The sequence below is a fragment of the Mercenaria mercenaria genome, chromosome 10 (assembly GCF_021730395.1).
Source record: "Mercenaria mercenaria strain notata chromosome 10, MADL_Memer_1, whole genome shotgun sequence".
In the NCBI taxonomy this organism is placed as follows: Eukaryota; Metazoa; Mollusca; class Bivalvia; order Venerida; family Veneridae; genus Mercenaria; species Mercenaria mercenaria.
The window spans coordinates 71,705,832-71,730,791 of NC_069370.1; the positions used below are offsets into that span (position 1 = coordinate 71,705,832).

General features: G+C 34.0%; 2 protein-coding genes across 6 annotated transcripts in view; one reads left to right on the top strand and one right to left on the bottom strand.

Moving 5' to 3' along the window:
- LOC123561319 (protein NCBP2AS2-like) overlaps positions 1-24,960 on the top strand; it is a 116,756-nt gene that overhangs the window by 5,493 nt on the left and 86,303 nt on the right. The window lies entirely within an intron of this gene.
- LOC123561318 (TBC1 domain family member 5-like) overlaps positions 1,323-24,960 on the bottom strand; it is a 75,121-nt gene continuing 51,483 nt past the window's right edge. For 4 of the 5 annotated variants that reach the window (XM_053553350.1, XM_053553347.1, XM_053553351.1 and 1 more), the window contains 7 exons: positions 21,919-22,025; positions 18,391-18,466; positions 12,243-12,404; positions 10,400-10,635; positions 8,932-9,031; positions 7,949-8,028; positions 1,323-7,620 (listed from right to left, as the gene is read on the bottom strand). In XM_053553350.1, the coding sequence (XP_053409325.1) occupies positions 7,108-7,620; positions 7,949-8,028; positions 8,932-9,031; positions 10,400-10,635; positions 12,243-12,404; positions 18,391-18,466; positions 21,919-22,025 (1,274 nt within the window). In that variant the 3' untranslated portion in view covers positions 1,323-7,107. The remainder of the gene's footprint in view (positions 7,621-7,948; positions 8,029-8,931; positions 9,032-10,399; positions 10,636-12,242; positions 12,405-18,390; positions 18,467-21,918; positions 22,026-24,960) is intronic. The other variant, XM_053553352.1, reaches the window with a different exon arrangement.

Below are 24,960 nucleotides of genomic sequence, written 5' to 3' on the forward strand. Positions count from 1 at the left end.
TACGGACGCACGCACGGACGGACGACGGATGCTGTGCATTCATAAAGTGACAAGGTGAGCTAAAAACAATAAAATAAAACTTGTGTTGCTATAACTTATAAAACAAGAGGACCATGATGGTCCTGAATCGCTCACCTCTTCCCACATGACCCAGTTTTGAGTATGACGTTGTTTTTTCTATTATTTGAAAAAGTGACCTAGTTTTTGAGCTCATGTGACCCAGTTTTGAACTTGACCTAGATATCATCAAGATAAATATTCTGACTAATTTCATGAAGATCCATTGAAAAATATGGCCTCTAGGGAGGTCAAAATAATTTTCAAATTTTAGACCTACTGACCTAGTTTTTGACCGCAGTTGACCCAGTTTCAAACTTGACCCAGATATCATCAAGATGAACATTCAGACCAACTTTCACACAGATCCCATGAAAAGTATGGCCTCTAGAGAGGTCACAAGGTTTTTCTATTTTTAGACCTACTGACCTAGCTTTTGACTGCAGTTGACCCAGTTTCGAACTTGACCTAGATATCATCAAGATGAACATTCAGACCAACTTTCATACAGATCCCATGAAAAATATGGCCTTTAGAGAGGTCACAAGGTTTTTTTATTATTTGACCTACTGACCTAGTTTTTGATGGCATGTGACCCATTTTCAAACTTGACCTAGATATCATCAAGGTGAACATTCTGACCAATTTTCATGAAGATCCATTCAAGGGTATGGCCTCTAGAGAGGTCACAAGGTTTTTCTATTTTAAGACCTACTGACCTAGTTTTTGATCGCAGTTGACCCAGTTTCAAAACTATCCTATATATCATCAAGATGAACATTCAGACAAATTTTCATACAGATCCCATGAAAAATATGGCCTTTAGAGAGGTCACAAGATTTTTCTTTTATTTGACCTACTGACCTAGTTTTTGAAGGCATGTGACCCACTTTCAAACCTGACCTAGATATCATCAAGGTGAACATTCTGACCAATTTTCATGAAGATTTTGTGAAAAATATGGCCTCTAGAGAGGTCACAAGGTTTTTCTATTTTTAGACCTACTGACCTAGTTTTTGACCGCATGTGACCCAGTTTCGAACTTGACCTAGATATCATCAAGGTGAACATTCTGACCAACTTTCATAAAGATCCCATGAAAAATGTGACCTCTAGTGTGGTCGCAAGCAAAAAGTTTACGCACGCACGGAACGGAAGCACGGACGGACGACGGACGCTGCGCAATCACAAAAGCTCACCTTGTCACTTTGTGACAGGTGAGCTAATAACTACCGGCATAATGAACTTGAAAAAGGACAAACGAGTTATTGAAGAGTTTGAAGTTTTAATAATTGTATTTGTGTGTATAATAATTATTGCACCTTAAGAAGCTAATTTCAAGCTAAATAAATCTATGTTTTACATTTAAAATTTTAAACAACAAAACAGAAACAAATTCAACATCATGTGAAACAATGGACAAATTCACAAAATCTATAACAAAACAGTTAGAGTACATGCACAACAAGAGGTCATTTTTCTAACTTACAACACCTGATGTGCTAAAATATATTAACAGAAAAAATACTGGAAAGTTGCCAACTGTCCACATTCTTGAATATCTATATTATAATTCTATGTTTCACAAGATGGCAATATATCACAAATATTCTAACACATTAACCAACCAAAGTCAAATTTTAGATACAGCAATGTTAAGCCTGGCAAAAATATTCCATTTTAATGTAGTTATCCTGATTCCCCAACATACATGAAATAAAACAACATTCAATTTAAGTTACTTGCATTAGTTTTGCATGTATGACTGTATAGGCCTGAAAAACAATATGCTGATCTAGAAGGGAGGAAACTCTGTACAAGGTCATCCTAAAGCTTTTATTATGATCTTAAAATGAAGATCAATTTTAAAGAAATTTTCTTCGAGCAAAATGCTTGATTCAATTGTTATGACTTTAGGATAATAGAGATATATATTTGCTTTAATTTCTCAAAGGAAGCATACTCTCAAATATACCTAGCAACTCTAACCCCTCTATCGCAAATTCATGGACCCTGAAACCTCTCTAGAATGACAGTGCTTTGCAAAATAAATATGACATTTGGGAAAACAAGCATAAAATGTCAGAATGGAATGAAACGGTCATGTATATGCGAAGTTTCTTGATATATATACAAGTGGTATACTGAAAGGTAAATTATAAGCAGAGATACTAACATTTTTAATAAATAAATTGTAATATACTCTCAACAAATTTAAAACATAAAAGCACGCACCATGCAATATCAAAGTATGGAATGTTTGCAAAACTTTTATTGTCCACAGATTTAAGTTAGCTTTATTTATTTTGGTTATTTAAGTAGATCAAGTAACTAAAAAGTCTTGTGTGGAGTTACAATCCTATAGGAACAATGGTTACTGAGATATGACCTTGCAAACAGAACTTAAACCAGTGTGTGCCGACACTCGGGGTAAGTAGAAAAGCTCCCACTAGTCTCCAAACAGTCAAGCTAAAATGCATGATATCTATAACTGGCAGAATAAAAAGGTAACCGACAATAAACAGTCATGACATCACACTCTTTCTTTCCAAAACAAGGACTGAACAAAGACAAAATTCGTCCAAACCCAAACTTCCCCCACTTATTACCCTACTGTACAAATTCCAATTCCTAATTTCACCAAGGTACAGAACTACAAAATGGGTAAATTTGGTGAAAATGCATTGAAAAGGCACAAGGTAAAAAGAAAATATGTTTGCTTTCAACACAATATCAAAATACGTACAGCTTGTAAAAACCTGACCTTGCATTTTCACTCAGTGCTATGCCACTCATAACAAATATTGTCACGGTATTTGTGTTCACTCAGTGAAAGATGATTTCAATCTTGTACTGAAGAAGATTATGTTCTCTATAAAATTCATAAGAAAGGTACATTGAATTAAATCTAAAAGTGACTTGCAAAGTTTATACATAACCTATTTCCAAAAAAACAACAACAACAAAACAATATCAATTCTACAAAGCATATCAATTTCTTACAAAACTGCATTAGAATGAATCTCTGTGCTACAAGCTTGTGCAATGTTTTACTCAGAACAGAATTAACTAAATGTAAAAGGGTTTAAGGTCAGTATAGCTGTAAAAATCATGACATAGACACAAGTTGCTCTATTTAAGATTTTAAAGAAAAGAAAAAACAAAGAGATAATGCCTCTTTTTTTCTGGTCATGCCAGCCTACATGAATATTAATTTACAACATGATGTTTTAACCAATGGCACTAGGCACCAAATACTGCATACATTTCAGTTATAATAAATACTATCAGCCCACAACATCAATGCAAGCTTGAAACAAGTCTGAAAGAGCATTCGTATCATATTTGTATCATGCTGGTATAGTGTTTTTTATCTTTTCTGTAGCATAAGTATATAACATTTGAACGGTATGCATAAACACTTGGATATAAATATGAACATGGATTGAAGACTTTGGTGAGATAAAAGCCAATGTGGTAACCCCTATCACAGCACAGGGCCCTCCTACAGCATTCTGAATCATACACCTTGATCTGACACCTGCAACCTCAAATAAACATAAGAACCGTGTTTCACAGACACAGATGAATATGTCAATGAAATGCCCATGTCAAAAAGATTTCATGCATAATGTATTCTTTTAAAATGCATGTTTTTTAATTTGCACAGAACTTTTATTTCCCAATTCAGTTATCAACAGCCTTACATAAGGGAGCTAAAAAATTTAAAATCTGTTCATATTCAAGTATGTTTTTGTTTAGAGAGGTGCAAAGTTCACAATTATTATGAAAATAAACCACTGCAAATATTACCCAATTTACAGTATCATGAGATTTACAATATATATGACTATGTATACTGTGAAATTATCAATATCTATTTTGGTTTTGCTAAAGTCCCAAATGAACACAGATCCTCTTTAAAATCTGAAATCAACAATTCCTATCCTCATTTATAAATAACTGCTCTGGCCAGAACCACTGAATGTGCCCATGTAGTCAACTTATTTCAAAGTTATGTATACATTTATGTAAAGTACAAAGGTCATGGAAGACATCGAAAGGTGCAAAGTTTATCAGAAAATGACTTTGATCCTGAAAACTTTTGAACACAAATGATTACAGGTCATGACAAGAACATTACTTTAAATAGACATGTTTTCAAACACAAACCCTCTAGAACTATATTTTAGCATGTTTAAAACAAACTTTTCATTAGAAGCTTACCATGAATATACCGGTAAATAATAGTTGTATCTACTGATATAGTTAAGAGATAATATATTCCAAACAGTGATATGTTGTTGAATAAATTGATTGTTTGTAAGTTCAGATGCAAAGGAATTATATCACGAGGGTGCAGCCAACATAAAATAATAATACATATCTGAATGATATACAATGATTTTATTCAAGAACAAATCACTGTTTGATACATAATTTTTTTGATTCTAACATGTTAAAAAGGATTATTATTTATATATCCATGACAGCCACCACCAAGTGTATCCCTGTTTTGTGTGGGTTTCTTTTCCTGCATGCTGCTATGACACCTTGCACTATGATGCAATACTTGTGTGACTTACAAACAGTGCACTGTGGCATAAAATACATGATTTTCAGTCTTCTTTGTTTAATAGGAAAATAAATCAGTCGTGTTAGAATAAATAATGATTTAGTCACAACTGAGCTGTGAACTGAACATGCACAGTGCTGTATGCAATCAGTGACCTAATGCATGGCAACAAGGTAACATTGTAAGATTGTTGGAAACTTCAGAATGTATTTTCCAAAAATATTTTCTTCAGTATTACATCTCATGGATTCTATTATCTATTATCAGATAATTCCACTTAGCACAAAACTTGACATACACCGAGTTTGTATGATTGTTGGTTTACAGCAATATACCTCCATACACATTGTTGTTATTCATATGTTGACCTCGTCTGTGGGTTTAAAGAGACTCACAACCAGATCTATCGGTATTTTATTTTTTCTTCTTCAAATTTTAGAAAATGACCTAATTAGTTAGTAACTGTACTAGAAAACAGTCAGAATAAAATGATTTTGAGTGTTACATGAAGCATTCTTTTACACAGATACATGTTTTGTCGTTAAAATAGTAAAAGGCTCTCTAAGTGTCAATCTAAACTTATTTATGTCTGTTTTACATTTCAACAGAACCTATTGTGCCTACTGTTTCAAAAAAAACCCCTAAAAGTCTAATACATGTATACATCTGGAGGCATGACATTTTAACACTTCAAGGTGTTAAATAGTGTTTATGCTTTTTTTTTAAAATCTGCCTTTATTTTTTTCTGACATTTATATTTGTAATTCAGATTTGTAAATCATTCAACATGAGCAATATAAGCAACCGGGTATTGGTTTAAAAATAAAATGCCATTTATAGTAGAACAAGTACTTGTGTAAAACAGGAAAAAAATACATATACATAAATCTTAAAAATGAAAATGAATGTGTTTAACATAAAGTAAACAAAAATAAACAACCATACTTGACAAAAAAGGTGAAAAAATAAACAACCTTGCACCGTGTAAAATGAATGAAGTCATTGAAAATATGTAAGATGAAACAAACCCTCTCTATTTTATTGAATATCTGTGTCATTTTTACTAAACATTTTAATAAAAAAAAGATGGCATCATGTCAATCTATTTGAAGTGACCAAGATAAAGTGCTTCAAATTTTACCTAAAATTTCATGTTAAAAACAAATCAGAATCCAAATAATATACAGAAGCATGTTTTAATTAATTTAAACATTTTAAAACATGAAAAAGATGTTATATGGCCCACAGCATGATTTGATGAGGGCATAACAAAAGTTCTTACAGACGGTAGATCTTGCTTGATACTGAAAGTACAAAAAACAGATGAAATAAATCAAATAATTTCTACATTCAACAACTACAGTCAAACTTCATTCTCTCGAACTCGAAACATCACCCTTCACTCGAACTCCTCGCCAAGTCCTGACAAAATTCCTGTATAATGTACCTTGCTCGATGACTCGAACTACCGATAACTGGAACAAATTTTGTTGATCCAGACGAGTTCAAGTTAACGAGGTTCCACTGTAGATACGATTATTTTGTTGGATTGTATCTGTGTGCATTTCATCCTGTAATGTTATTTTAACCAAGAGAATAATAAAAAAAATTGTAAGGACCAAAATATTCTCATGCTTTAAAATTTGCACAGACTTCATCAGACAGAAAAAAATCAGCAGTATAACAATCATGTCTTGCAGAGCTTTTTAATCATAATAAGCATGTTCACTGTGTAGGCCCTGTAACAGTAATTCACAGCCATGCATTATACCAAGTTTTCACATAATATGAAAGGGTTGCAGTGACCCAAACCCCCACTACTTCACAAACCCAATACAGAAATTTTCACAGTCTCTTATTTTTCATGAGAACATTTCATTGGCATGCATTAGTTCTAAAATATTTAAAAATGATCTTGCAATAAAATTGCCAATAAAAATGTGTTTTCATAATGGCAAGGTAACAGACCTTAACCTGTCATATTGTTCCTTGGCCTGCAGCTTCTGACCAATACAGCAGACCCTGGGATCTATCACAAAGCCATTTTGACAACATATGTTATTAACATTGTATGATTCTTAATGAACTTAAAATCCTAAAGTAAAACATGAACGAAACATCCCCTTTCTTTTCAATGTAATTTCCAACGTAAACACACAGAACAACTTCTGAAAAACAACACAGCGAGAAAAAGTTGAAAGTTTGTTGTATAAACAGTGGCTCTTGAGAGGTTAATTTACAAGGAAACTGGATTTTAGGTTATGAAATAAGTCTGGGGCCCTGACTATAAATGCAGCTATTCCATTGGTCAATTCCAAGATAAGCTCATATTGAACCAATCAGATGCTCAAGTTCTGGGACTTGTCCCCAAACTCAGCTTCATAACCTTTGACCCTTGACAGGCAGGTATCTACTATTCATAGGCGTCCGTTACACAGCTTACAATGTACCTATCTTATATGCTTTCTGCATTATCACAAGTCATACGAACTGTGACGTATTTTATATAGGGGGTTTGGACTTTCCTCAACTTCCGAGTCAGGACTACTTTCAGTTCGTGAACTCTCTGCACTCCATGATTTTGAGAATTCGGACTCGCACTGATTTGGTCCCGAACCTCTAGACTGTCGTCTGCTATCCTTATACTTTGAATGTTTAAATCTTACATCATTTTTTAATTCCTCCATCTCATAGTCTCTAAGAGGTGGAAGTTTGAAGTTTATGTTTGGGTTTTGTGCACTTGAAGAAACAGTATCACTTGGCGAGTCAATCGCCTCAGAATTTTCTTCACTACTAACATAAAATAGGCGTCTCTCAGCAGCTTTATCTGGTATTGGCTCTATATCAACAAAGTCCGGTGAACTGTCAGTTTCCGGACTACTGGAAGATGACACGTCCATTTTGTAATGGTTATCGTTTATACTGATCTCATCCTCATCTAGAAGATTTTGACTAAATCTTAGTGTTCCTTTAAGTACATCCCGGACCTAGAAAAGAGAACAACATATGACAATATGGTAGATATAAGTAGAAATGTTAGGGAACTACTGGTTATTCATTACTAACATATGAAATAATATATCTGCATAGAAAACAAACAACTGAGTGAAAAATTTCAAACAAGAAATCTCCCTGTTCACATGGATATATAAATGATACAAATTTTAGAAAAAAAAAATCTTGAAAAATCTGGCATATTACTGTAATGATTATAAATACCTCTGAAAAAGTCTGGTTTGAAAGTACATGTACAATGTATTACAATGTCATTTCCATAGAGACTGTATTCAGCCATATCTAACTGTGACTATTTACCTGTTTTATTCCTGCTATTGCCACAAGTATCTCGTCTTCATTTTCGAGATTTTGCTGCAAAAACTGTGCTTGAATTCTCTCTGAAATTAAGTTTTTCAAGATAAAAAGAAAAAAAGGCGGGACTTCCAACCTTTTTTTTTTAAAGAAACACCAGTTAATATTACAAACCAAGAGAAACAGCTGAAGAAAACAAGGAGCTGCGTTCAATAAACACTTGATGCCCCCGGTGGCATCCTTGTTGATACAAAGCAACCCAAGTCCAAAACGAGGTCAAGGTCAAACTGAGGTCAGGTGATGTTTGAAGATGAGGAATGGTCACAGGTTACATGTGTATTAGTATTAATTCATTCTTGTAAGCGGTATTGATACTAGACAAAACGGTCCCATTTGGTTAACCAAGAGATGGCCCATATAAAGCAACCTAAGTCCAAAATGAGGTCAAGGTCAAGGTCAAACTGAGGTCAGGTGATATTTGAAGATGAGGAATGGTCACAGGTTACATCTGCATTAGTATCAAGTCATTCTAGTAAGGGGTATTGATGCTAGACGAAACGGTCCCATTTGGTTAACCTCGTACGGACGGGGGCATAAAAATAAAACCTGGGCTTTGTCCACTGGACATAATGTTCTCCCTGAACAAGTCTGTGCAAAAATGGTTGTGTCTATAAATTAACTAAAGGTCAAAACACTGAGAGATATTACCATTGCTATGTACAATTACACATCAAATATGATCATTTTATTATGAATGAGATATTTGTTATTGTACAATTTTTTCATTACATAAGCTCAAACATAAGGATTGAAAAAGGCAAATTTATATGCCCGTCTCATTTTCAGTGGGCATAAAATCTTCTCAATATGCTGGAAATCTGAGTCAGAAGTCATTAAACCCAGACTGGTCATTAAAAACAAATGCCTTTGGACTGTAAGTATATAGATATCATTGATTTTGCATTGTGTTAATTATCTAATAGGCTTACCTATATGTCGGTCAAGTTTACTAGCACAGTAGTTACACATGGACTCCTTGTCATGTAGAACACCTCGCAATGCAGCAATCTCCGCGTCTGCTGCAGAATCCTGCAAATCAACACAGTAAGAATATATACAGTTCATATAATAATTATAATCATATATTAATTCAAAGGTTAAACCTGAACCAAGTCAAAGAAGTACAAAAAATACTTCTCAAAACTGCCTTTGCTGATGAAATAATGTCCAAGCTGGATTTCATTACCATGTTAAAGCTGAAACATTGACTCAGATTATAAAATGCTTAATTTTCTTTTTGCTCTACTTATGTGTAATGAAACTTTGCATGTTTGTTCACTTCACACCTACTCACAGCCCTGTAAAATTTTCTGCTTGAAATATCCTACCAACAAAGACATACATCTTGTGTATTTGTCACTCTTAGGTCTCAGTATTAGACTTTGAAGGCTGACAAATACAGGTCCAAACAAATACTAAAGTCATTTGATGCCAAGCATTAGAAAAGAAGTGGTGTATCTTTTTCCCTCTTACTAGAACAGGTGGCACGGAAAACCCAAATCTTCCCCAAATCTACCCAAATCTTCACCAAATCTACCACCCACGTAAGAATAATTGACCGTGATATTTACAAATATTGAGCAATTTGGCTATTCAACACTGACTTTTCTAGTTAGTTCTCGTTATAATCCATCAAAATGATATATCTATGTTGAAATATTTTATAAAAATGCATATTCTATGAAGATTTGTTCATTCCTATCAAGATTTGGGTAGATTTGGGGATTTCATGCCGCCCCTTAGAACAGTACCATATTTAAAAGCTCTGTGACAGACAATCTGCTGCAACTGGCAATAGTAGATAATAAAATATGTTTTTCTACATGCTACAATGTCAACCAGGTAAATCAGACATTAAGCTGTAAAATATGTAATTATTTCTGGGATTAACAAAAGAAATGATAATGAAAAGCTTAAAATGTAATATATGTGTGAAAATAAATATGCTATGTAAGACAGCAAGATTAAAATGCAACACTCTCACAATCAATATTCAAGACCTCACTTTGACTGGAAAGGGAGAGTAAATTAAAGACGTCTTAACAAATAATGTAAAATCATTTTTGTGGTCACAGCATTTTGTGCTTTTGGTATAAATGGCTATTTCATGGGGATATAAATTCATGCATTTCAAATTTTTATGATAAAATGAATGGAACTATTGCTAGGTAGTTTAATATCTGAGACTGACACAATAATGAAATCCAAGAAACGCTCCCCCCCCCCACCCCGTGAAAAAAATGATTTAACAGTAATATAAGCATGTAACTCCACTATTCAGCATATATGAACTGTATTGTTTTTGTTTGGTTTAACGTCACACCAATCTCCCTTTTTAATGAATTAGTAATTGAAATTAATAACTGTAAGACTTGAAAAGAAAGAAATTTTTCCTACCACCGCAGTTTTCCTCTGTTTAGCTTTCCCTCTTGTAGGCATGGTTGCGTATCTAGTTGGACTCTCGTTCACAGATGAATCATCTGGTGTTGTGACAGCTGACCTCAAACTCTGGGTCTCAAACTTTGTCAGACTACCACTGGACTGAGCTGACCTGAACATGGAATCCTCCACATGTGAGAGGCTGGCTGATGATCCTCGCTTGTGTTGAGGTACATTTCCTGGTGGTGGACTGTCTATTATATGCAAAGTAAAGAAGAAAACTAGTTAAAACCTTCTGTTTGATCTATCTTTACTGTAACAATATTTCCTTATTTTCTCTTTACATAATTATACATGTATGATTATACCATTCATAATATACATCAAAAAAATTTTAAAAGAGATTTTCACTGATTACTAGGTTACAAAAGGGAATCTAGAAACCAATATATAGTATCTCACACTTTACTTTGGCCTTGACCTTGCAGCTATAGTGACTTTGGTTATATGTCTGACATGTCATATATGCTCAATATTTATGCTACATAATTTCAAAATCTCTTCATGAATGACTTACAGTCTCCATATTATCTCAGAATGTTATTGTATAAATTTATGGCAAAAAACTTTGATAAATGACATGTTTGGGTGCCTGTACAAGAAACATGGTCTTCTAGTTTTTGACCTATATGGGTGATCTTGACCTCTGAGCTTATGATGTGGGCTTTGTGCATCACAATTTCTTTTGTTTCTTGTTGACTTCTTCAAATCCAGTCACATTGATCTTTCAGCTTTGGATCTGAGTCTTGTGTATGACAATTTGTTATAATATGGCTAATATCTATGCCAGTAACCTTTAGTGTCTCTTGATTAATGACGAATAGTGGTCTTGTCAGAAAATAGAACTAAGAAGAAAAATTTGATTCCTTCTTAGTGTATGATCTTGACCTTTGAGCTATGGCAATGGGTCAAGTGCACAACTATGGTAAACACTTATGCAAAAGTACTTTCAAATTCCTGAGATAAATGAGAAGAGTTATGCTCCAGGCAAGTTTTTCATCAATGTTTAGATTCTGAAATTTACACTTAAAAACTGAGCTTTCTGTAGCTGTAGAATGCACATTCATGCAAGGTTTCATTATGATCTGTGCTTATTAAGCCTAATGACAGAATGATAATAAAGAAACTTGAATGGTTTTAAGTCAAAGTCTAAGTTTCTGGCTTAAAAATCTGATAAATAAGAACTATGGAAATGAAAAAAGCATGGCAGATGGAATGATAGAAGGGCAAAATTCCTCCTTGACAGATGGTGCGCATATCATTTATATGCACACATACAAAAGTTGAAAATTCAGACAACAAACTTAAACGAAAAAAAACTCAGAAGTCCTGAAATTAAGATACCAGGCTAAATCAAAACACAAAAACAAGGTCCTGAAACTAAGACACTAGGCTACAATACCACAAAACATAAAAAGTTCAAACACAATTACCTCTGTACACAAAGTAAAAACAAAATGGTATTAAAGTAAAAACTAATGTTTACAATCACCAAAAAAAATGTAATATAGAAGGCAAAGAACTCAAAGTCAAGGCATGCAACAAAAGAATCCTTAGCACACCCATCCTAATTCAGCTAACCCACAGAAAAGCTGGAAGAAGGTAGCTTAAAGCATCCAAAAGCTATACTATACAACCATAACCAAAATACCTTTTTCTTTTCTTAAAAAACATTTTAAATTTAAAATTTAAAGTAAGCAGCAAACAAGAGAACCATAAGTGATCAAAAACTATGTTACAAAGAAAAGGAAACAAATCTATGTATAGACAAATCATGCTGCAGTGACAACATCCATGCTACCTGGGGAGATATCTGTCTGTAAGTTCATTGGCTCGCTTGATGATTTAGATATTTTTTGCCGACCTGTCACTGTTAGTGATTTAGGTCGTGACGTAGAGTAGAATTTACGAGTGAATGACTGCAGTGTATTAGAAGTCGTATGCGGCCTCGAACTTGCAACAGCTGTCAAAAAACAACAAGCAATGTAAAAACATGTCTTACTTTATTATGACTTAAAAATGTAGAGCTGATAGGAATGCCCAACTTAGAGAGTGGACAACTTCTGTGGATGCTGTATGCTGCGTGCATATCCCTACACTGATCCCATAATACATCTCATCTAACAGGCTTATGAAAAACTATTGAAGTTCCTGACTATCAAACTGTGAAATGAAACCCAACCCCTCCCCCTTCTTCCATCCATAAAAAAGATCTTGATGTATATGAATATAAACCGCAAAAGTCATCTACCATCGCTTTGCCATCTGTACACAACATCTAACGTACGTCGCACGCTATTTTACACATAGGCGATTTCGAGATACATGTTGATGTGTATGCAGCTATTTAAATTATGAGTAACTGACGTCCGTGTATGTTTTTACTACAGTGATTAAAAGATTTAAATTACAATTTTTCCCGTTTAAATTTTTAGAGAATTAAAATCGTAAAATACATAAAAAATCGAATTATCATCAACAAAAATGACGAAAAATGTAACGTTACGCGTAACAAGATGCTAGTACGGCAGTCCGTTTTCTGATGATAAATCTGTCAATTTTAAAGATATCTGGACAAAATAACCAGCAGACGACATTGAATTTTCCGCGCATCATTCAATGCCTTTATTTCACGTCATTTCCTTATTTATTCGCTTTAACAAAACCTTGACGGCTTTTCCTACAAGCGTTACGCTCGTCATCCTGGTGCGTATTTATTCAATTATACCGTAATAATTTATCGGAAAAAATACCAAAACTTATACTATCATAAAATGCATACATTAATAATTATGTACATGTTTAAATCAATAATCATTAACAAGTATTAAACGACTACGGTATATTTTAAAAAATTACATACTGAAAATGTTACGTCAAAAAGTCCATTTCAAAAGTGAGTTTCCCCGTTTTATGCGAGTTATTATTGGAAGCTTGCATTGATCTTTATAGATGGCTAAAAGTGCATTGTATGAACTTTCTAAAGATATCTGACTTATCTTGTTAGTATAAAACTTTCATGAACCATCATTATGTGAAAAAATTACATCATTTATAGTAAAGCTGCAAATATTAAATTGCATAACGTTACGTCGTATAATTTCACTTTGCTGTACATAAAAACGCAACGTTTTTGATAATTTTATTAGCTCGATTTCCATTAAATAACTTTAAAGTATTTGGTTCATTTTACAAATTTGTGACGCATATTATAGATCTTTATTATCTTTCTTCTATATTTTCAGTATCTTCGAAATAATTTATTCTGAACATTGTGCCTAGAAGTAAACTTAAAGTATGAACGTCTCATCTATGATAATTTGAACAAATCACTTTTACATTTAAATCTAAGGTCCAGTCCAAAAAAAAATAATGTTCTGTAAGAAAATTGTACTGGATCTATAAAGAAAGAGATAATTGCATAGCAAGCATCATTTTATTTGATGTGCCACGAAAATGGAAGTTTTTTTTAAATTACTTTCTCAACGAATTTATATTACATATTCCTACAGACCTACCATCTATGAACTAATCAAATGTTCTGTTTCCCGTTTAGTTTTTCATAAAAACAGTGTTGTAAGTGGTAATTTACAGGTCTATATGAATGGATTATATTCGAGGAATTGTAATACCGTGATAAAATTAAGGCGATCAGTTAGCCTACGAAGTTTAAATAAATAAAAGTAATACTTTTTATCTACATTTAAGTTAGGGCAATTTCATTTTGCATGTTTGCTCGGAGTCAATTTTACATGATTTTATCATATCATATACGAATATGCATATATGTATCATAATTATACAGCTTTCAAAAGTAGAACAGTCACTCTTGGATACTTTTCTAATACGATAAATCAAAGAGGGGAAAATATACTTTTATGTTTTAATGAGCACACAAAAAGAATAAAAATCATTAGGCACAGTCATGGTGTCTTAATTGATAAATTTCAAATGAAAAGAAGTCTGCTTCGTCCGCAGTCCCTCACTCACATAGTCACACAATAACTGCTCCCTCGCGTAGGTCATTTTGCTGGTTTTTTGATGTTATACAGCAGTAATTCGGTCAAAAATATACTTCCGCAGTGTAGCGTAGTCGTAAAGATCTCTAATAAATGGAGTTTTTTTTTCATTTTAACGCATTTGCGCGTAATCCCGGGAAAAAAAAGATACCTTTCATTATTGTTTTTTTTTCTTTCTTTTTAACTTTTTATTACTCTAAAAACGAAAGTACGGTGTTTATTCTGCGGATCGCTTTCTGAAATGCGGCAATATGAGGGTTCTTATCTTCAGTTGACTTGTATTACACTGCAAACTTATCAACACCATTTTTTCTTTTTCGTTTTCTAAAAGCATATTCATAAATGTCTTTTTGGAAATAGGTCTATAACGGAGTGAAAAACTAGAGCCTGTATCAAAAAGGACCTGAAGCAACTAAATTGTATATTAAGTTTCTTTCATAAGCATATAACCTAGATTAATGTATGTTTTGACATACTTATCTTTATATATCATTCCATTGTTGTATATTTCGTTTGCTAATATAAAATTCGAAAAAGTTCATACACAGCTTAGTGTCCGAATTTTAACTATAGCCGTACAATTTTTAGTGTTTCGTTTTTTTCGCTCTATTTTTCCCGAATAAATGTGCAAATTGTGTATTATTTACTGCGGTAATAATAATAGGTATAAATGAATATACATAACAAATAATGAAACGCAAAATTCAATCGACCATTCAATCCATTCGCGTGTCTTTTGGCAGTCGAATAGCCGATGAGTATGCACGAATTCATGACCAGTTGGTAATTATTTACTCGATCACTCATTTAGTCAGCCTGAAAGATTTGTTTCTTCAGTATGTCCGTTTATCTGTCTGTCTTACTAGAGATTATGTCGGTCAGTATCTATACGTAGTTGATATACAAATGTTATGAATTTTGTCAATGATTACTCTATCTTATTGATATTTACACAAATGAAGTGTGATACCCCCTCCCCTCATCCCCCACCCCACCCTTGTCTGAGCATTGCGGAGAGGCGAGAGTGGTACCGCCAAAAGAAAAAAAAACGGCCACTTGAACAGAAACGTGAACGATATATAGATGCAGAACTGTGACTAGTATCGGATGTGAAGTTTCAAGGTTTTCCGCACAAATATAAAATATAAAAAGCTGATCTGACATTTTGATGCTTTACATGTATTTTGAATAGATATAAAGAAATCATCAAACTTAGATACCGAACTATGTTTTTTTCCTGCTTATAGTAGGATAACACGTCTTTTGATTTCGTATGCATAAGAATATATGAGCCGCGCCACGAGAAAAACAAACATAGTGTGGTTGCAACCAGCATGGATCCAGACCAGCCTGCGCATCAGGATCCATTCTGTTCGCTAACAGTTTCTCTAATTTCAATAGGCCTTGAGAGCGAAGAGTATGGATCCCGACCAGACTGAGCGGAGGTGCAGGCTGGTCTGGATCAATGCTGGTCGCAAACGCACTATGCTGGTTTTCTCATGGCACAGCTCATACTGAGTGATATATTGTTTCGCATAAGAAGGAAAAATTAGGGTTATTCTATGATAAATCACACTTGCGAATTTGTTATTTCGATTCTAACAAGACATACTAGTATTAACAGTGTTAGAAAAACAAGAGCTGTCGGAGGACAGCAACGCTCGACTATTCAACAGCCTTGTGAATTGAATGAATACCAAAGTTGAAAAAGGGGCATAATTTTGTAAAATGCAAAGTAGAGATATTGAACCTCTGTACTGCATGTCATATCATGACAGTGAACAAGTGTGTGAAGTTTCAATCCTTTCCAATTTGTGGATACTGAGATACCAGCTTACATACAAAAACTTAACAAAAAACTGCTAAGCCAAAGGGGCATAATTTTGTAAAAATGCCAAGTAGAGTTATGGGACCTTCACAGTGCATGTTAGATCATGACAGTGAACAAGTGTGTGAAGTTTCAATCCATTCTAATTAGTGGATACTGAGATATCAGATTACATACAAAAATTTAACCAAAAACTGCTAAGTCGAAAAAGGGGCATAATTTTGAAAAAAAAGAGAGTAGAGTTATGGAACTTGCTTAGTGCATGTCAGATCATGATAGTGAACAAGTATGTGAAGTTTCAATCCATTCCCATTAGTAAGTACTGAGATACCAGCTTACATACAAAACCTTAACCAAAAATTTCTAAGTCGAAAAAGGGGCATAATTTTGAAAAAAAGCAAAATAGAGTTATGGAACCTGTGCAATGTAGATCAGTTCATCACAGTGAATAAGTGTGTGAAGTTTCAATCCATTCCCACAAGTGGTTACTGAGTTACCAGCTTACATACAAAACCTTAACCAAAAATTTCTAAGTCGAAAAAGGGGCATAATTTTGTAAAAAAGCAAAACAGAGTTATGGAACCTGTGCCATGTAAGTCAGTTTGTCACAGTGAATAAGTGTGTGAAGTTTCAATCCATTCCCACAAGTGGTTACTGAGATACCAGCTTACATACAAAACCTTAACCAAAATCGGGACGCGGACGCGGACGCAGACGCCGACGCTGACGCATGGGCGAGTGCAATAGCTCACTATTCTATGAATAGTCGAGCTAAAAATGGTAAATACGTTTTACGACCGTGCTACGCACCTGGATCGGAAGACGTCACTGCATGCGCAGGATTATCGCAAAATAACCGTTGTCTGATTTTTTTCTATTTGTAGGGTTATTTGTTGGTCGTGATAGAATTAAATTTTTGGTGTTGTTTTAAACAAAAGTCAGAGTACAAAACTGAATTTAGCATGAAAAAAGTTTTAAATCCACAGGACCTGTTATATTCTTAAATGCATAAAAAATTTCTAAAATTAACTGCTTTACGGTTAATGAATATATATATTTTTTTCAAATATTTTCGTCCGACAGCACTGCCTCTTTGTCGGTTATAATCATCCTGATCACTGTTGATGCTAGGTTTGTTAACGTCCGGAAGTTGATATTTATGTTTGCGATCAACACGGTACAACATGATAAAATTAATTGTAGTTTAAAATGCATATATATTTAATTTGAAGAAACGGGCGGTAATAATTAATGATAAAAACATAAATAACAAAAAAAGATAAATAACTAACAATGTGTTCAAAGCAATAACTGTAAATTACGATGCCATTAAAGAATATGCAGATTTATCACAACGCATTTTTGCTATTTATTTTCTCATTTAGTAATTTGTACGTCAAACTGACGTCAAAATGACGTTACGCATTTGTGTAAAATAGCGTGCGACGTACGCTAAACATTTAGGTAACTCAACAACTGCAGCACCTGAATCAAGTATACTATATAAAAATGTCAATTACTAAAGGGTACAAGATCAGTGATAGGGGAAGCAGTTGGTCAAATGTATTTCCCTCAATCAAACTGATGAACATGATGTCAAATTAAAGAGCCCAAAAAAGCTTTCAAATTTCTGGAATTTTGTATAAAGACAACTCTAAAATTGAAAATGTCAGCAAAAAGAGGCCCTTATTAATTTTGAAATAATGTAAACCTGGAACTCATCAGTTAAAAAGTCAGAAGTAGCATTGTGAAGCGAAATTCATACAATTATTTTCATATAGTTCGATTTTTAGCTTTTGTTGGTAGAGGAAGACCCCAGTTGTCCCTGCAGGTAGGCACATGGGAAGAACCACCAACCTTGCATAAGCCATGAAAGAATTCTACACCCCAAGCCAGGCAACGTTAACCACTCGGCTACAGGCACCCTCAGTATAATGGTTTTGTGATCTGATGTTGGCAGTCAATCATCTTACTTTTCGGACGTTTTACATTATTCATTATCAGTATATATTATAATACCATGCATAATATTTATATTAATTATTTCCATTATATTGGTTACAAGGTAGATATTAGTCACAGTTTTCTCTGAAATGTCTCACCTTTTGGCTGCTGTGGCTGAACTCTCTCTGCAGTTTGAACAGTTTGGTATGTATATTTCGGAGGACCGGGATATTGCTGGAACATAAATTCACAGATAAACCAAAAGAACCATAAACAACATTCATAAGTGGCTGCTATCTCCTGAAATCACATATAAGCCTGAAGAATCTATTAAACACCAGGACTTTTTATTTAAGACGTGCTAAGAAAGCTTTTACATCAAGATACACCGCGCACTTAGGTCAGTAGGTAGAGCGTCGGTCTACGGATCGTGGGGTCGTGAGTTCAATCCTCGGGCGGGGCATATGTTCTCCGTGACTATTTGATAAACAACATTGTGTCTGCAATCATTTGGCCTCCACCTCTGATAATGCATGTGGAGAAGTTGGCAGTTACCTGTGGAGAACAGGTTTGTACTGGTACAGAATCCAGGAACACTGGTTAGGTTAACTGCCCGTCGTTACATGACTGAAATACTGTTGAAAAATGGCGTTAAATCTAACACAAACAAACAAACATCAAGATACAAGATCCTGTTTGCTTGATACAAGATTTCACTCATGTTCTTATGATAGTTTCAGATGAGTTTTTTTTAACAGATCTTTAACTATTCGAAATATTACTGTCTCATTCCAACACATTCTAGAGAGACAGAGCAAAATAAAGGTCTAGAAAAATTGATAGCAGATAACAGCAGTGTTCATCCAGGATTTTTTTAAGTGGGGTCAAAGGGCCCCATGATGGCAAAAAATTGGGGACATTTGAAAAAAATAGGGGCCATGAAAGAAAAACTGATTTACATGAAAGGAAAGGCTGTATTTTTAACACTTTTCTTACATGGAGTTCAAGGTATTATTTTCGCGGTTCGTGAAACATAATTACAAAGAGAAAAGTGGACACTTCACAGGTCGCTCAACACGACAAAAAGGAAACAAGTCATAATATTTTGACCGTTACCGAAACTTAACCACGGAAAGAGCGACAGCTATGAATGCGGATTTACTACGGAATTAATGTTTGTCGCCTGATTTTGGCTAAGCGGTTACGCTATTGAGTGGTCTAGCGGTCTCGAACATGTCATCTTTCTTTGGAAATTTGTTCTCCATCGTCTGCTTTTTTTCAGCGGTTAGAGAAAAACGTAAAATTGGATTTCTTTTTTCTCCGAATATGGACAGAGAACATTGCTTTCCCTCCCCCGTAGCCTGTCGTGGCGGGGGATTAACTAAGCCTCATAGTTTAGTATAGTATGAAGATTTAAATTTAGTGGTACACAACCGAACCCTTTCACCGCTAGTCATAATTGTATACGGTAGAGGGATAGCCAAAAGGAAAGTCCTTTTTTATTGTCCGCCATTGCATAGCAACATTGAAAGTTTTATGTTGTTAGGCGACCGGAGACTGGCTACTATTTTAACATCGACCAATGAAAATGCCCGTGACCTCATCGGAAGAGTCGTATTCGATTCACAACTTCTGGAAGTCGGCTCATTGTAAACGGACTGTTTTCTGAAAAAGTGTGCGCCCGACGGGCGCTATAGGGCAAACTTTTATGCGCCAATATGGTAAAATACGCGCCTATGGCCCCATGGCGCGGCCTGGAATGAACACTGTAATAGTTATCTGAAGTAATTCTTCCATTTCTAGTTCCTGCAGGAGTTCTTCAGTTACTGTACCTGTTACAGAATCTAGAAACACTGGAAAGCTCAACCTTTCACATAAATGAAATACTGTTGATTTATAGTGTTAAACCAACATTAACAGACAAACTAACAAGTAAAGAAATGTTTTTTTTTTTTGTTTTTTTTTAAACAAAACATTTACACCACATTCATCCTTTTAATGCTGAAAGAATAACCAGATGCAGACCTGGCAAGACGCACCTGTCAAGTCTCATACTTTTGCTGCCAGTCTCTCTCATTTTGCAGTGAATACATGGTCTTACATTGACTATATTATTTCTTACACAATTCAATTAAAACTAAATGTATGAAACAACTCTTTTTATGGCTGGTTTCTGACTCAATGTCTACACTTGAACTGGTCATAGTATATACATCATTACCTGGAGGCAAAACAAACAAATTTATCAACAACATCAAATCAAAGGCCTGAAGGGCCTGAGTCGGCTAATGATTGATGTACTGACAGTATAGGCTACCAGTTTCAGTTTGTTTTTAGTTTTTTTCTTCAAAATTTCATAACACAGCTCGATATTTACCCAAAATATTATATCCGGATACGATTACACTTTTCTCCAGATTTAACAATATATTTTACAAATTGTGATGACACAAAGACATTTAGCAGCAATTGGCAGTATCTGACATTGAAGTTTACGGTTAAATTACCTCTTACTTAAATCTTTTCATAAAAAAGTTGTTTCGTTTCGTGAAAGCAGCCAAACATAGACGATCTACTTTCGATTTAAAAAACTACAAGAAAATACAATTTAATGTTTCGCCGATTTGTTTATTTCTCGAAAAATAAGAATTAAAATAATTTTAATATCAGTAGTAACTAAACAAACCAGTAAGAGCTTCTTCTTCCGATAATTTATCCGTTTCCTGACTGCAAAATTCAACCCACGCAAAGTTTATAGAAATCATACGATGCGTGTTTACGTTCAATGTGGGAGAATTAAGGCTGATCGGCTATGTTACCTAACGCATCCAGACGATTCAGATTTTGTTTTTAAAAAAGCATTGTGTGCATTTCTGTAATTTTATATACGTTTTTATGCGCTTAGAAATTATTAGACATGCATATTTGCATTATTTCTATACGTAATTTACGCTAATACGCATGTTATCTGGAGCCCTGTGGAACTATTTTTTGTCTTTCGCTGGATGTTACCCAAGCTTTGTAAGTCTGCGCAATTCTTAAAATGCACATTTATGCTTAATGAGTTACATTCGGGTATTGCACAATTACAAGTCATAAATATGACAGATTACATCGTATATTGGTCATAGCAAAGGGAATTGATACAACTTAACTTCATTCATGCAGTGAACTATTTGAAGTTTGAGAAATCTAATGGAACTACATCCCTTCACGTGTTATTCGGTCCATTTAGAGAATCGCTGAACAGCAAGGACTCGTCAAAAGGCTTTCAGGCTTTAGCCGACTCAAAAAATCAGATATAATTAATGAAAATTCTGGTACAACATTTGAATGCAATTTGTGTGGACATCTACCCAGAACACACCACTGATGATCTGGAATTTAAATACTTTGTAAGGGACAATGCACACAGACCTCCCTACTCTTACTTCTTAGTTTAACACCATCATACCCTTGTCAAGTATGCAGGTGCCCCTTTTGGCATAACTTCTGTCAGTAGTGCTCACTTGAGTTTCAACCAAAAATTATCCACTAGCCTGCTAATTGTCTTCTGAACATGAAAAAAAGCTTAAGCACTAGTGCTACTTGAAATTAAAGAGGTGAAGGCAAGTGAAAACTTCACAACTCTTCCATCAAGATTACCTTTCAAAAAGTCTACACTGATTTGTTTCATTAGTACTTACATGTGGATCTCTGAGATGTCGGGCCTTGTCAATGAAAAAATGTATATCTCCAACAGGCGGATATCTCATCAGTGTAATTAGACATGATGGGTAATCACTAGATAGCACTGGAATTATACAAAGTATTTCATATAATCACTGTACATCACTGGAATTATACAAAATATTTCAGATAATCACTGGACAGCACTGGAATTACACAAAATATTTCAGATAATCACTGGACAGCACTGGAATTACACAAAATATTTCAGATAATCACTGGACAGCACTGGAATTACACAAAATATTTCAGATAATCACTGGACAGCACTGGAATTACACAAAATATTTCAGATAATCACTAGACAGCACTAGAATCATACAAACTATTTCAGATAATCACTGGAAAGCACTAGAATCATACAAACTATTTCAGATAATCACTGGACAGCACTAGAATCATACAAAATATCTGAAATAATCACTGGACAGTACTAGAATCATACAAAATATTTCAGATAATCACTGGACAGCACTAGAATCATACAAAATATCTGAGATAATCACTGGACAGCACTAGATTCATACAAAATATTTGAGATAATCACTGGACAGCACTAGATTCATACAAAATATTTCACATAATCACTGGACGGCAATAGAATCATACAAAATATCTGAGATAATCACTGGACAGCACTGAAATTATATAAAATATTTGAGATAATCACTGGACAGCACTGAAATTATACAAAATATTTGAGATAATCACTGGACAGCACTGGAATCATACAAAATATCTGAGATAATCACTGGACAGCACTGAAATTATACAAAATATTTGAGATAATCACTGGACAGCACTAGATTCATACAAAATATTTCACATAATCACTGGACGGCAATAGAATCATACAAAATATCTGAGATAATCACTGGACAGCACTGAAATTATACAAAATACTTGAGATAATCACTGGACAGCACTGAAATTATACAAAATATTTGAGATAATCACTGGACAGCACTGGAATCATACAAAATATCTGAGATAATCACTGGACAGCACTGGAATCATACAAAATATCTGAGATAATCACTGGACAGCACTGAAATGATACAAAATATTTGAGATAATCACTGAACAGCACTGAAATTATACAAAATATTTGAGATAATCACTGGACAGCACTGGAATCATACAAAATATTTGAGATAATCACTGAACAGCACTGAAATTATACAAAATATTTGAGATAATCACTGGACAGCACTGGAATCATACAAAATATTTGAGATAATCACTGAACAGCACTGAAATTATACAAAATATTTGAGATAATCACTGGACAGCACTGGAATCATACAAAATATTTGAGATAATCACTGGACAGCACTAGATTCATACAAAATATTTCACATAATCACTGGACGGCAATAGAATCATACAAAATATCTGAGATAATCACTGGACAGCACTGAAATTATACAAAATATTTGAGATAATCACTGGACAGCACTGAAATTATACAAAATATTTGAGATAATCACTGGAATCATACAAAATATTTGAGATAATCACTGGACAGCACTAGATTCATAAAAAATATTTCACATAATCACTGGACGGCAATAGAATCATACAAAATATTTGAGATAATCACTGGACAGCACTGGAATCATACAAAATATTTTAGATAATCACTGGACAGCACTGGAATCATACAATATATTTGAGATAACCACTGGACAGCACTGAAATTATACAAAATATGAAATGTAATCACATGATTACAAAATATCCAGTATACATATTTGACAGCCCTGGAAATTAACAAAATATCAAATACAATTAAAAGATTATACTAGAAAGCACTGTAAGATACAAATATATCCTATCTAATCACAAGACATCACTTGAAATATATGAAATATCCTAGATAATCACTCGATAGCACTGGAAATAAACAATGTATCCTAGATACTGGAAATACACAAGATATGCCATGTAATCACTAGATAGGACTGGAAATATACAAAATATACCACATATTCACTTATTACATTGGAAACATACCAATATCCAATACAACAACAGTTACAAACATAACACATTTAAGTCTGGTTTCAATAATTAGAACATAAAAACACTTGATTATTACACTACAGTTGTCAAAACTTTGATACAATCAAGCTGCTTGATAACCCTGTTGATAACAATGATATGTACAGTATTACATATTTTAACCAAATTAAGTAAATGAAGAAAAAAAAATAGAGATATCTTCAATGCACAAAAGTACCTCTATATCTTATCTGATATAGATGTTAAGTTATAAACACAGATATCATTCTAATGAAGTCCAACAATATAGTCTGGAGGCATAAAGACTGCAGATAACAAGTTATGACTTACTGTTAATTCATTTAATTTCATGAGCATGGAATTCATGCAATGCACAGGTTTCATGATTCTGTGGTTTCTGCCAAAAAAAGCAATTTCATAGGGGCCACCTTTTGAAGATAGAATGAATGCAAATTATATTTCTTGGATGTGATTTAATTTTGTGAATTGATGCAACCACGAAATTATTGAAAATTTAGTCCCTAATAAATAATAACAATTTCACAGTAATTGCATATGGAACAAGAGCAAATATAAAACAAAAACAAGTACAAAATCAGCAACAATTCTGAGTCATTGAACTTTTCCCTTGAATGATGCTTACTGAGGTAGCAATTCAATATGTAAAAAATTTGCTAAGCTGAAAAAGAGGCATAACTATAACAAGAGGGTCATGATGACCCTGGATCGCTCACCAGTGTAATATGAGCTACATGTTTCAAATGTCAAACTGATGATTTTTAGAAATTTTTTGGAAGATTTTCCTATGTACAATCAAGTAACCCCTGGGGCAGGGCCAATTTTATCCCGAGGGTCATGATTTGAACAAAGTTTGTAGCAGTCTACTAGGCAATGTTACATATCAAACATCTAAGATCTAGGCCTTCTGGTTTATTTTTAGCAAATTTATGAAGATTTCCCTATGTACAATCAAG